Raw genomic sequence first — 14,223 nt, 5'->3', positions numbered from 1 at the left:
ATAAATTCATCAAGTGTCTGGTTGATGGATATATGATTTTGAATCTGGAAGCGCCATTAGCCAGCTGTCATCTGTCCCCACAAGAATACCGGTGATTTTCTGGTGAATGTTAGCTGGTAAAATACGAGGCACAATGGTACTGTCAGAGAACCAGTTTACCCTCTAACGCTATGTTTTTAAGATAAAAGCTAAAGGAAAAAAATTACAATGAAATATTTTATCTTCAACATTAAAACAATATTAATGTTCACTGAAATCACCTAAACAAAGACAGAAGCACACAACCACAAAATGCTCCAACTCTGAAACATCCAATAAGCCAAGTTTTTCACCCAAAGATACTTGATTGAAAAAATTATTGCAAGTCCCACTTTCTTGATTTTCTTAATACAAAAATAAAGTTGTAAGTTGTAAAGGTTCATGCAGCCATTGCAAAAACACCTCAGGTAATTCAGTTGAGAAAAACAAGGACAGACGTTTATATTAGTAGGGCATTGTAATTACTACCAGTCATTTATGTAGCCTAAAAAGAAGCATTAACCCAATCAGTTTTAGTATATGGCAAACTTAAACTGTAAACAAATCTATTAGGAAGCTGAATATATTGTCTCTTCAGTCTTGTTTCAAACCAACTTTTTTTAAAATATCCTCATCAATTTTGATTATTAATGAAAATGTGATACAACATTTTGGGTATTGAAGCCCATTTTTTTTAAAGCCTCATAAGACGGTTTTAGTCCCCAAAGTCCATGTTTAAACAAATCTATGAAATACATCCTGCTTCTATTTTGCTTATTACTTCATGAAAACCCGTTTTAAACGTCTCTAGAATAAAAACAGGAGCCTGCATGAAGTTAGATGTTTGAGATGCACCAGAGGGCTGTGGGCACCACACTTCCTTTGACTTCTAATCCAACTTGTAGAGTCAACGGATGCAGCAGGACGGGAAGTCATTGAGAGAATATATCCCACCTCCTAACCCAAAAAATGACAAACACATCAGGGCTGGGCTTTCTTCAGTGGTTACAGTTGTGGAGACTCCTGTTCTCCAAAACGCAAAGCGTCCTAAAGAGGTAACAAAAACAAAGACCCGCGAGCAGCTTGTGCTTTATTACTTCAGTCTACCTGAACAAATGAAAGATTATGAAAAAAGTAGAACTCCAACACAAATCCAAAACATTTTAATAATTAAATAACATGAAGTGAAAACAAGAAAACATGTTAAACCAAAGATTAGATGTGTGTAGAAGATGTGAGCTGCATTAGAAATGCGCACGAGTGAAAGAGCAGTTTAATAGATGAGCCAGTCAGATCGCTGGCACAGCAGTAAAAATAAACACATCATCCACAGTCCTGGTGCTGTTCATCTGCTGCAGCTTCAAAATCTTCTCAAATTTACAAGTCTGTGAGAGAGATGGTGGGGGGGAATTAGGAGCAGAACATGGAGGAGGAGGGGAGTAGAGGGCTTCAGAGCAGGCAGGAGGATGGGTCATCTCCTAAACTTGCGGAAGGGCCTGCTCTGGTTACTGTGGTGCGATTTAGAGTAGGGCTCCCAGCGCTTCCTCTCAGGCGGTTTGTTGTAAACATAGGCCGACGGGCCCGAGTAGCTATCATCTGGATTCTCCTCCATCATCTGGAGCTTGGCCTCAATGGCACGTATCTTAGCGCTCGTGCTGGAGAGGTAGGGGGAAAAAAAAAAAATTCAGAGAGGAGATGTTGGCAGTGAGGGTGAGAGGAGACGCAGAACTGAGAGAGGAGAAGGAGAAAAAAATATAGGCAATATCAGTTTTGCTGACAGGTGGGGCGGATTACAAAAAAACTGAGATCAACAACCGTGTTTGTATTTAAATGAGAGAGAGTATGGAGGTGCAAAAGAGACAGGACTGCAGAAAAAATTGTGGGGCTTGTGTGAGAGAGAGTAGACGAGGGATGGGTAAAGGTAGAAGAAGTAGAAGAAGTAAGGAGAAAAAAAGGGGGGGGGGAGTGTATGAATCAAGTGGGGGAGGTGTTTCAACACTATATAGATGTGGGGTTCACACCACAGAGGCGAAGTATGCTATTATGTCCCAGAAAACCTGACGGATTTTACCTTTCTACACAGAAGTGTGTTTATTGGAGCTGACAGTGTTTGGCTGATGGGTGTTTATAGGGATAGGCCTGCATGAACCCTCATGTTCAGCTAGTTAAAGCACAACAATTAGTTACACCAGCATTAAGAACATGCTAACTTCTGACCTAAATGTTATATACAATTTAAATACATTTGACGACTTATTAGTTGGTGACTAATCCAGTTCATACTGGTCTAGGTTTCTTAGGAGTGACACCAGAAACCAGACCAAGTAGAGCTTACTTTGAGAAACACCATAAAACTATGAAAAAAAGGCAGTTCTTAAATTTTCATACATGGTTTAGTTAGGTATTGATAACACACAGTTGAAATGAAATACATACAATAGAAGACTTTTTTTCTGTTTTGAATGTTTAGGAAATACTAAGTTGTGATGTCATGGCTTTGTAAGCATCGGAGTTAAGTAGCAGCACATCTGTTGATGTCTTTAAGGCGACACCTCAAACTCAATACCTTGTGTGACATGATAAAATAAAAAAAAAAGAAATCAGGCAAGATTTCAGGAAGAGAAAAGTGAACCTTCACAAGGCTGATTCATCCAATTTCCTGATTCCTGAAGTTGGCACTCATCTGTTCAAACAATTATATCCAAGTATTAACGCCATGAGGATGCCCAGCCATTATTACTGCTCAGGAAAAAACACTAGATCTGTGCTTCAGAGATTAATGTGTTTTGGTGCAAAATGTGAATATCAACCAAAGATCAAAGTGAAAAGACCTTGTGAAGATGCTTCCTGAATCTGTTAAAAGCATCTCATTATCCACAGTAAAAAAACAAGCAACCAAAAAACAAAACAAAAAAACCCCACATGTACCATATTGTACTCAAAAGCCATTCAGCAAGGGAGAAGCCATAACTTCAAAAGCACCATTAAAAAAAAAAAACCCAGATTACAGTTCTGCAAAAAACAAATGCTCTAATTTTATAGGACATGACTAGTGGTCTGATCATTGTTACATTTGGAGGAGAGAAAAGCTTGCTTGAGAACATCCTCCCAACTGTGAAGGGAAAAGTCTGGAACTGTTTTTTTTTTTCAAACCGAATTGTCTTTTTCCATCTGATCCAGACTTGCAAAATGAAATAGGATACCAACCTGAGGTTGCTTGTTGTAATAGAGCCTGCCTCTGTTGAACCACTGCATGACGGTTCCAGGCTTGCAGGCATCGTCTTCTCATTGCGAAAACCTTCAAACCTCTGTGAAGAATAAGTGGCGAGAAAAAAAAAGATGGCAAGGGACAAACAGATGGAAAAAAAAAAACCAAGAAGCAAGAAACAGACATGAGGACAGTCACAAATTATAGATAATAAAACATAAAGATGTCAGCATAAGATTAAATATTTTCTGTTGAATAAGTAGAAGAGGAAGAAAGATTTCTATTAGTAGCAATCAGAGCAAAGTAAACACAATCATTTACAGTCATCCGGAAATTGAACACTGACAGACTTAGTTCCACATGTACGATCAACAAAAAACTTCCGAACTTTTTCCTCGTCCAGTCAAGCAAATATTAACCAATCGGTGCACTGTGTCCAGCTCAGTCACACCCTAAGAGATGAGTGAGGATAATGTTGGACCATCTGATGAGCAACAACAAACATCTGCACTCATTCCTCTCAAAACCACCTTCCAAATCACCATGTAACCTGCAGAGAGAAAAAAAAAAACACAAACAAAACAAAGGATGATGATCACATGACAGGTTATTTCTGTCGCTTCCTGTAAGAGTCTCCGTTAATAAACACATTTATAGACCTTGTTCTCAAGCTACACTGGTGGAATTAAAAACTGCATACTGTTCAGTGACATAAGAAATGCATAGAGTGTGAAACAATGACGTTTCCCCCAGCCAGGACCCTTCCCTTCCACCTATTCCTCCAGGCCGGAATGCCAGGGATCTGCACAGAGCCAATGAGGCTGGAATAATCTGTAAACAATCCAGGAGAGCTCAGAAAAAAAAAATGTTTCAGGTGGGTCAGTTAAATCTCTGCATTGCAGAGTCCTTTTAACAGCTACTCTATATTATGAATCAGATTTTTTAAAGGCTTTTTTAGTGTTGAAAGAACACTATGTATAGATATGTATTTATATATTCACCTAATATTTCAGAATTTAAAATAAAGTTAAAAATTCTAATGAAATCAATTCTTGATTTAGGATATTTTCACATGAAGATGAACACACTGATCTACTGTTTGGTATAATATATTTAGAATTTCCTGTATGCCAAACCTGATACAATAATGACATTTTACTAAATGAATATATTACATGTAATCCAATGTGTATATGCAGGAGAAAACCAAACTTGTGCTGCATTTTACTTGAAACTTTTACTTAAACTTCACAAAGTTACTACACAATAACTCCGAACACAGATAAAATGTAATTACTTTTTTAGGGAAAATAAATCAGATTTTGACTTCTGTTTAATTAAAAATGTATTTTAAATGATTTATAAAATTGCAAAGATGTTTGTTAAACCTCAGGACATTTACTTGGATCTTTGTATTTCAGACTGGTTTATAAATATTTTCAATACATGCAGCCAATGAGTCACTTATTTGACATCTTTTGGCAGCTCCAGGAGTTAAACTCTAAGAAGAGGAAATGCCCTAGAATCACCTCCACCAACGGAGAGTCCAAGCAGCTCTGAGCTCTTGACTGGTTTCAGATTTGGCCAAACACTATTATTGGGGTAGAAGTGAAGGAGGCCATCTTGAACCAAGCCGAAAGCCTGATCTGAGCTGCTATAAGGAAACAAACTGCTAAATTCTTCCAGGGTGAAACAACTGACAAATCAGCTTGAAGTGTTTCAGACAGAGCATGGCCTAGAGTTAGCTAGAGTACGGTTCTCACACAATCTTTTCCAGACTCTGTTTCTGGTTTAGGACATTTTTAAAAACATAACAAAACGTGGCATAGAAATTATGGCATATATTTTTGCAGGATGGATGCAGGATGCAGAAATCAAAAAACAAATGTTTTTCAGAATCACAATTTATCTGCATAAACATGAAATTTGACATTGGTGTCACATGCTCCCAGAATACAGACATTAAATATGAATACATAAACATTAGAAAAGATTGAAAAACCAAAGAACGCTATGTACAGATATATATCTATATGTTCACCTAATATTTTTTTCTTAAAAATGGTGCAAATATACTTGTCTTGTTTTACAGCTGACTACTCAAGCTGCAAGGTGTTCACCAGAGAGACAGAAATTGTCTCTGGGTTAACTAGATTTTGCAAATAGTGCTCTGTAGTGCTGACCTGAACATAAAATTTGTGTCCAGTATGTGTGGGATCCGCAGAGATTTTAGCTAACATCATAAAAGATCTGGAAAATGTAGACAATTTGATTGCAAGAGTGCAAACAATTATGCAAAATGTTAACCCTCGTATAATATTTGTAATAAAACATGTAATGATTCTGCTGCATTATATGCAGAAAGTTCAGCAAAACAACATAGAGGAGGGTCCTGACAGCTCAAACTCAATTTCAAATTACCCTTAAAAAATACAGCGATGCATTAATTCTTGATATCTGTGAGAATATCAATGCAGATAGCTTCCATTTCTAATCCAATAAGAAAATTCGGTCCAGCTCCAGATTTATTTAACATCATGTTGTTAAAGAGGTTGCAGCATTGACCTTCACCTCCCTCTGTCATGTCTATGTTCGTATGTGTGTATGAAGGGCGGGATTCGTCTCTGTGCAGGATATCCCTTCACCCTTCGTCAGTCAGCTGCCTATTGTTAGACAGCCCTGGGTTTGTGCAGGGCTCTTGCTGCTCTCTGTAAACTGCATATAAAAGAATATCGGATGGAAACTACAAAAATAAATGTTTTTTTATCTTATATTTCAATTCCCTCAACAATATATCATTGATTTCACGCCAGACAAACAGCACCGGCTAAAGGTTTAGACAATCAAACAAATTCACTTTGACTTTTACATGCATTTACAGAAGCAATAGTAAACTGCTATGATTCAGCGTGACACTTACCCTCACCTGAGCGTGCGCCCAGCGCACAACCAGCTTCTTGGACAAAGCTAGCTTTCCATTTAAACACTGGATCGCCCTCTCTGCCTCCTGTAGGCAACACAAAGAAGAGGAAAGAGGAATAGGAAAGAGGGAACAACAGACTGTTCAAAATTATCACTAAAATCAGTGTGCAATTACATCCACACCATTAAATCATTAGATAAATGATGATAGATGGCAAAGAGACAATCTGCTTACAAAGGGCCGAAGGTAAATCATGTGTAGCACATTCTGAGCTTTGTCTCATCAAATGTACGAGCGGCTTTTATGTAAAATTATATTCCTGAAGTTCTTTATCTGACCGTGTCTACAAGCGAGTGAGTGCGAGTGTGTAAGATAAACAGCCACTTCCTCTGTATAATCCTGTTGGGAGGGCTTCATATCCCACTGATAGACACTAGCTGTGAAACGAGATGCTTATCATGATCCCCAGGCACACTCCAAAACAAATACTGCCCGACAAAACCTGTGAAGTTGACCGCAGTCTTTTTAAATCCTTTTATTTTATTTCTTTTTCCTTAGAAACACGGTCCACTTCAATGAAAACAAACAGTGAGTTCCTGTCTTCTCGTGAAGTTTATTGAACAATTTCACTTAAAATTTTACACCAAATGAATGGCCCTTCTCTGATAAAATATACAGACTCCATCTGTGAGAGTCTATATGAAAGACTTTTATGCTTTCGCTCCCCCCTGAATCTGTGCGCAAACATCAAAATGGGTTCCTTGACAACGAAAAAGAAGTTTTAATACAACTTACCTCCACAAACCCAAATTATATGTGCAGAATATTTACAACAAATCAGATAAAAACAAAAAAAATGATACATGTCTGGTTTGTTTACCTCTCTGGTGCTGAAATTGACGAAGCAGTAGCCACGTGGCTGCCCCTCCAAAGGCCCGGACTTATGAAACAGGAAGTCAAACTGTTTAACTTTGCCAAACTTCTCCAAAAGCTTCACCAGGTGATACCTGTCAGGAGAATGTAGAAAAGGCAAACAAAAAAAAGGGTAGTCAAAAACTATATACATTAAGTCATGAAACAATATTAAACACCTATTTGCCCACACTGGATTAATTAATGCATAAAAAAATTCTGAGCAAGAAATTAATTGGAATCTTGTGGAAAAACAACCAAATAAAGCTCAAAACACAGCAAAACAAAAACATTTTAAGTGGTCAGAACAATTTTACAAAATGCATTCCCCGTGATTATTAACCAACAATATTTTAAACTTAATCTAAAAGTATTAAACCTTTATGAAGAATCAGAAACTAAAACTGCTAGATATCATCAACTTCCTAAAATAATGGCTGAATTGATAAAAAAAATAAATAAATCACTTTTGGCAAAAAGATTACTTAGGACATTATTTTAGAAAGGTGACAATATCTATTATATTATGTTATTATATGATTATGAATAGTAATAATAATTTTAAAAAAGGACAAGAAGACAAGCTCCAAAACATAAAATAATTTTGCCACTGCTTGTGTGAATGTGTCAGGCCTGGCTAATGAGAATGACAGCTTTCTCTCCTTGACACCTTTTTAGCAGCAGGCCAGCTGGTGTGGCCAGCCACTAACAGTAAATCTCTTATTGAGACAATGCTGAGGATACAGTAGCAGGACAATGAGGGAATAAAACAGAGGAAGTCTCAAATCCCCCCTGAGCCCTGGAGTTCGGCACAAACAACCTCCAATGACGACGTAGAAGCTGCAGGGCACTGCTGGACTGAGGATGACGACAGATATGCGGCCATTGAAAAGATATGCACCATGTGTGAGTGTAGGCGTGTGTGTGTGTGTGTTATGACCATTAGCAGTCATGGGAATAAATTGTTTCTCCAACAGCACAGAAGAGTATTAAGTTCAGGGGCACTCAAAGAACTCATTTATTTATTCTGGAAACAGCCAGAAGATAGTTAGAGGGCACTAAAACAAGTAAGTTATGCTTGGTAGGATTATAGCAATTATTTCTATTTACTAAAGACCAGGATGAAGAAGTGCATACATACTGGAAAATCATGAAAAAACAATATAATTTCCAATAAACCCACATTTACCCCACTCCTCCTTTTCTCATCTGTTATTACTATCCTTCCAGCTCTTCTTGTGATCTTCAGCATCTTAAGTACTGTCATCTGGGCACCTACTGCAGTCAGACTCAATCTAAGAGCTGGAATGTATTGCTGGTATGCAAAGAGTCAAATCTTGACACCCTCAGAAAATACTGCATTCCACAACAATCTTCATTCACACAGCAAAACTGTGATTAAAATTTATTTGGGATATATTATGCTGTTCTAGTTTAGCGTATACATACATTCATTGTAGAGGGATTGCTGTGGTGCCAATAATTGAGTTTTTGATTATTCTTTTATAAAACCCCACTAGCTCCCTTACAACACTGTCTCTGCTCCTCACTGTACTAAGGGCATCTTTAGTCATATCTCACCTTTTAGGTTTGTATGTTACACCAAACATTAGAAAAAGTTTTGATCTGTTTATAATTTCCTCTGTAATTAATCATCTGATGGAGTCACCCAACCATTAACGACTTCAAAATTCTTGAACAAAATGAAACAGTGCCGTTTAATGATCCTTTATAAATGCCTGACAAAACACAAAAATAAACTCACGTTGAAAATAAATAAACAAAAACCGTCACTGAAGACCTTCCTGTGTTTTTGTTGGCGTTTCTCACTGTAACTGTTCAGGCCCGAGAGTGACCCCCAGGTGCTTTGTGTAACTGTTCAGAGGGGCTTAAAACTGCAGTCTCTTATTGTTTAGGCAGTTGTTATTTTTAAGTCCGTAAGTGGTTTCGTGTTAGTGTGTGTGTGTGTGAAACCACAAAAATGACTGTGTGACGTGACCGTGCAAGCGTGCGCTATGTGTGTTGGAAATGGACTCGGTGCTGGATGCTCAGGATGAATCTGGGGGGGTTTGAGCAACAGGTTGCACTAATGTCTTCCACCCCTCTCTCTCTATGAGTCCCTAGTGGGCAGCAGGCGACACAATTTCTGATTTTCCCAGACAACACCCTAACGGTCTCCCACCTGGAGGTGGCTCATCATGCACTGCATAAATGTATAAAGAAAAATCAGAGCTAAAAATGGATCTGATTTCTAACCTTGTTCTAATGTAACAATTAACTTCGATGTTGATCAGCAACAAGACCTTCCTTCGATTTAACACATTTTAAGACAGCTGTTTCCAGCAACCAAAAAGCAGCAATTTAATTTGCAATTCATCAAATTTCACGTAATTATTCTATTTAGCCACATACTATTTTATATGTTTATTTTTAGAACAGATTAAACTCCAAGAACATTTTTTGGGATGCTATAGTGAGCTGAACTACAATGGGTTATGCCTCCTGGGGGCTATAAAACCCACCAGAGGAAGAGGGGGAGGGAGGTGGGAAAGAGGGGAGGAAAAGGGAGGGAAAGGTGGGTAAAGGGAGAGTAAAGTTCAGAGAGGGGATGTTGACAGCAAGGTGAAAGGTGTGGGAGAAGGAAGATGAAGCTGAGGAAAAGAGGAGATTAGAAACCAGGTGAGACAGATATGAGAGGAAGGAAGGAAGAGAAGGTCACAGAAGTCGAGTCTAGAGAAAGATAACAATAGGCTTTAAGTGGGATAAGTGTAAGTTAGGAGGAAAAATAGGCTTTAAGTTTAGGATTTCTGCAGTTTCTTCAGCCTATGGCGGAGAAATGAGTCATTGCTGGTGGTTATCGTCCAAGTTCGCTAATAAAAACACATGACAAACGGCAGGCCCACGACACTGCATGTAACACGAGGTCCAGAGAGGGAACAAAGAGGAAGACTGTGATGGATTACCACAGAGCAGGCAAACGCACAAAAACACAAATGTGTGTTGAAAGTTTCAGTAACACCTGCTTTGCCTCAGGCCTCAATTGTGCACAAGAAAAGTGGAGTGTTTGTCTCTTTAACTATAAACAGCTACATAGGAAACACAACAGATTGTGTCGATGTGCTGCTTTCTTCATCGTCGCATCCTTTATGATCCAATACTTTGCTCAAAACAACCACAGCACAAAAGAACTTTGCGAAAATATTCCTCTAACTTGAACATCTTCTGTGATGCTAAAAACCAAACTTTGATGCATTTATTAGAAGTTTCAGTAATAAACAAGTAGTTTATATGTATAAAGAGTAAGAAATAGCCATCTAGCTACTGTTTTACCCACTTATCCACAGAGGACCGCATGTGACTGGAGCCTATCTGCAGTAGTTATTGGGTGAGAGGCAGGATACAAGACCCATCCAGAAAAACATTTGAAAAGTGTGGCATATATATGTATTCAGCCCCATTAGTCAATACTTTGTAGAATCATTTTTGTCTTTAATCATTACTGCAGATATGGTTGGGCTGCACTTTTTCAGCTATCCATCCTCATTTCCTTTCACGTTATAATTATACAACACTTTTTGTGTATCACAAAAATTCTAATCAAATAGATCAAAGTTATGTGTTATGTGACAAAGTGCAAAAAGATTACAAAATTAAGGTGCTTTGAGTGGCTTGAATTTCTTAAATATTTATGCAAACAAATACAAAGTAAAAAATTACATCTTAAAAATATGATTCACTTACTCTACGATACAAGCTAAGCACGTTTCCACACAGATTCTACGTTTTTACACGGTTTTGAAGAAAACATTGTTGGTTAGTTAATTAGCTGAAATAAACAACGAACTAATCTTATTCACTGTTGATTTGAAACGTGTCAAAGCAGTGCAGCGTGTTCAGCTCCTGGTCTCCCCTCTGCACCGAGTTTGGTTTTGCTGGACAATCAGAGGGAGTCCTGCATGTTTTATCCTGGAGTTAATTAATCTTCCCAATCAGTAACAGGGGCCACGTGCATTTCTCTTGTTTTCCCTCCCTACGCTGAACCACTGGACTATTTAAAGAGAAGGAGAAGCAGAGCAGAGCACAGTTAGGGGAAGGAAACGCCTGTCTAGACGCCCACCAGAACCTGGGTCCGTACATTCTCCAGCAGCCCCCCCAACAGGCTTCGTAACACGCCCCTCACCCTAAAAATGTTTTCTGAATATTTTTATCAATCAAGACTATCTGGCAAGAGAAGATGCATGCAAGCGAGTGAGACAAAGTGAGTTAATGATGTTCAGACTCTTGTATGTGTTGAAGCTTGCACCTCTACAAGCTGCCACTCAAACGTCTGGTGTGGATTTTAACACCCTCACACACAAACACGCACACACACACCTTCAGGTTGACACAGAGAGAGTAAACAGGGCAGGTGAGTGAGGAATGATGGCTGCTCCTTAGCAGAGCAGGTCTCCTCGCCTCACTGCATCTCCTTCACACACCCAGGCTCGTCTGCTCTGTCTCAGCCCATGACACACACACACCAGCTCACCCCCACACACAACATACACAGTTAATTAATCATACATGCAACCACGATATGTTGCCTCCTATGTGGCATAGCCATACATGTTAAAACTAAACTCTTAGGGTCATACCATAAACTCTATTATGGCATCACTTTTTAAAAACTGCATGAAGCATATTTATTACCCTGTAGAAGCTTATAACACCACCTTGTAATAAAATTTTATTCTGCATTTTAACACCTTTTTATCAGGGATATATTTCTATAAAGATAAGTAAAGCTGACACCTTTAGGATCGCAGTATATAATAATTGACGGGTAAAAGAAGCAGGCTGAGAGCTTTTCTGCACATACATAAAATAAATGCCCAGCTAAAACTGGACTGGATTTACTCACTCTGTGATTTTGGGATCAATGTTGCCAATCCACAGGCGGTTTCCATCATGAGACGCACTCTCTGCAATAATGGAGGCATTTTCCACAGTCTCTGCTGCAGACGACATGTGTACCCTGTGGAAAGTAGATTAAAACAATGTCACCAAAAACTTTTAATAACAACGTTTTGAGTTCACATATACACATGGCTTTACAATATGGAGAAAATAATGTACAAAGCCTCCTACATCCAGGGTTTTTGGGTTTAGTTTTTCACAAACTTGTACAGTTGGTTTAATTTCTGTTTCATTAATAATGTTATTGTGGAATCTACTGTGTGAGATTTTACACTCAAACGTTTATCTAAACTCTAGGATCTGGTAAAACCTAGATGATATATATATATATAAACCCTATCAAAACCCTTTAATTAATGAGGATGTACTTTCTTCTAACCATAATAGCAGAAATAAGATTTAAACTTTCTTTATTGAAAGTTTACAGCTTTAAACTTTCAATAAAGAAGTTTTTTGTTCAAAATTAGAAAACTGGGTAAAAAAAAAAAAAACAACAACAAAAAAACAATACCATAGTTTGATAAAACAAGTATCCACAATTTCTATTAGCAATGCATGATATTAAGAAATGTGAATATTGCAATATTATCATTGAATAATAATACCTGCCAAGGGAAACTCATGGGAAAACTGCAAAAGTATAACTTAACCGCTGAGAATTTACATCAGCTTTACAAAGCGCTGAATGATTATTGGCAAATATTGACATAATAACCAAACTAAATGAAAGAAGACAAAAAAAACCATAAAGAACTTATGTCTTTATTGATATGCTTGAACTATACAAATGAAAAGATGAATGTGCCAACAACCCCATCAACAACCCCAAACTGTTATAAGAATGGAGTTTTTTGATGATGAACAGTGACTTTTAAAATATGGAAAGATCAAAATTTGGTCCTGTTAATTAAATGTACTGTAATCTCCAACTTTTTTCCAAGCAACAAACACACACACCAACAAACAATGCATTCATTCATTCCATTTTTGGGAATTTAGTAATAGCCAGATAACGATTAAGGATTTGTTTTTTGTTTCATAATTGGAACCATCTCAAAACTCCTTATTTTTCTGTTGGGCTCAGAACATTTTCAGTGTTTGTTAAACTTAATTGCAGAATTAAAGCAAACTGAACTCAGATGAATGTGTATAACTGAAATTCGTGGGTTAAACTGCAAACAAAAAGACAACTCAAATATTAGCCAATAAACTCATCATGTGTGCATCTCTAACAGAACTACTACTAGATTATCTAGCCCTATTGTATTTTTTATTTTATTTAAAGTTTTATTTATTTTTGTATTTTGCTTGTTGTGTTCTCTATTTTTGCTGTTTGGTTGGCAAAACTGTGGAGAACTTTAATCAACTTTTACTATTTTTAATGTGCTGCGGAAATAAACGTAACTTTGATCATTTTTATTTTTATTTACCCAGGCATGAACTGGTTAAAACAACTGGCAATTTATACCTAAGAACGATCTCTAACGTAATACTTCCCCTGTTATGTCATTTGTTGCAAAACAAATCACGTCTATCTAAAAAAAACAAATGGAGAAGCAATGTTTAATTTCATCTTTTAAAAATACAAAAGTGTATATTTTCTTTCATATTGATTTACAGCTGCTGAAGAGAGTTGTAGCTTTTAAAACATTTGTTGTCACGTAAAAACTCATTTCCTTTTAGAGAACGCAATGTTCACAACAAATAAGTAATTTTGCTTTTAACCTGATCTTAACTAACACAGCAAGAATGAACTATTTATTACCAGTAGTTAATAATTACACATATTATACAGCATAATACTAAACGTGCTACGTTTTTACTAAGAATAACTTTATCTGAGAGTAAAAGCCACGTTTCAAAAGAGAAGTGGGACGTAGCTTCTAGCTGCTCTGACATTACCTTTGTTTGTTCTTCTTCAACAAGTCCTACGATTTAATGTTCACTCTAATCCCACTTTTGGGATGATCCAGTGGCGTCAAAACGTCACTGCAGTCATCTCAGATCTCAATTGTCCACCTAAATAACTGACTGAGTTTGTTAGCTCCGAGAGAAAACACATCCGCTCGGGTCCAGCCTGACAACAAAGGCGCAGGGTGATGGCGTAGATTTTTTAGCTGCCAGACATGTCCGTGGAGGCAGTTGGTTTAGTATCTGGTATCTCCCGTATGCCCTATGTGCTCGAAAACGTCCAACATTGTCAATG

The 14,223-nt window shown here is 37.6% G+C and overlaps 1 protein-coding gene across 2 annotated transcripts; it reads right to left on the bottom strand.

The window, feature by feature from the left end:
• Positions 1-1,091: 1,091 nt before the first annotated feature.
• On the bottom strand, positions 1,092-14,124 carry rbm18 (RNA binding motif protein 18). 2 transcript variants are annotated; one of them, XM_032570589.1, is made up of 6 exons: positions 13,920-14,124; positions 11,962-12,075; positions 7,030-7,156; positions 6,147-6,233; positions 3,226-3,326; positions 1,092-1,673 (listed from the first exon to the last, which is right to left on the bottom strand). In XM_032570589.1, the coding sequence occupies exons 2-6, from the start codon at positions 12,066-12,068 to the stop codon at positions 1,490-1,492; spliced, it is 606 nt and encodes a 201-aa protein (XP_032426480.1). In that variant the 5' UTR covers positions 12,069-12,075; positions 13,920-14,124; the 3' UTR covers positions 1,092-1,489. The 2 variants fall into 2 exon arrangements, with proteins under 2 accessions (XP_032426480.1, XP_032426481.1); XM_032570590.1 differs by having other exon boundaries at positions 6,153-6,233; positions 13,920-14,123.
• Between the last annotated feature and the right edge of the window lie 99 nt (positions 14,125-14,223).

The sequence above is a fragment of the Xiphophorus hellerii genome, chromosome 8, assembly GCF_003331165.1.
Source record: "Xiphophorus hellerii strain 12219 chromosome 8, Xiphophorus_hellerii-4.1, whole genome shotgun sequence".
Lineage (NCBI taxonomy): Eukaryota > Metazoa > Chordata > Actinopteri > Cyprinodontiformes > Poeciliidae > Xiphophorus > Xiphophorus hellerii.
Note: the sequence above shows the minus strand (reverse complement) of the source record. Positions and strands in the feature narration are given on the sequence as shown.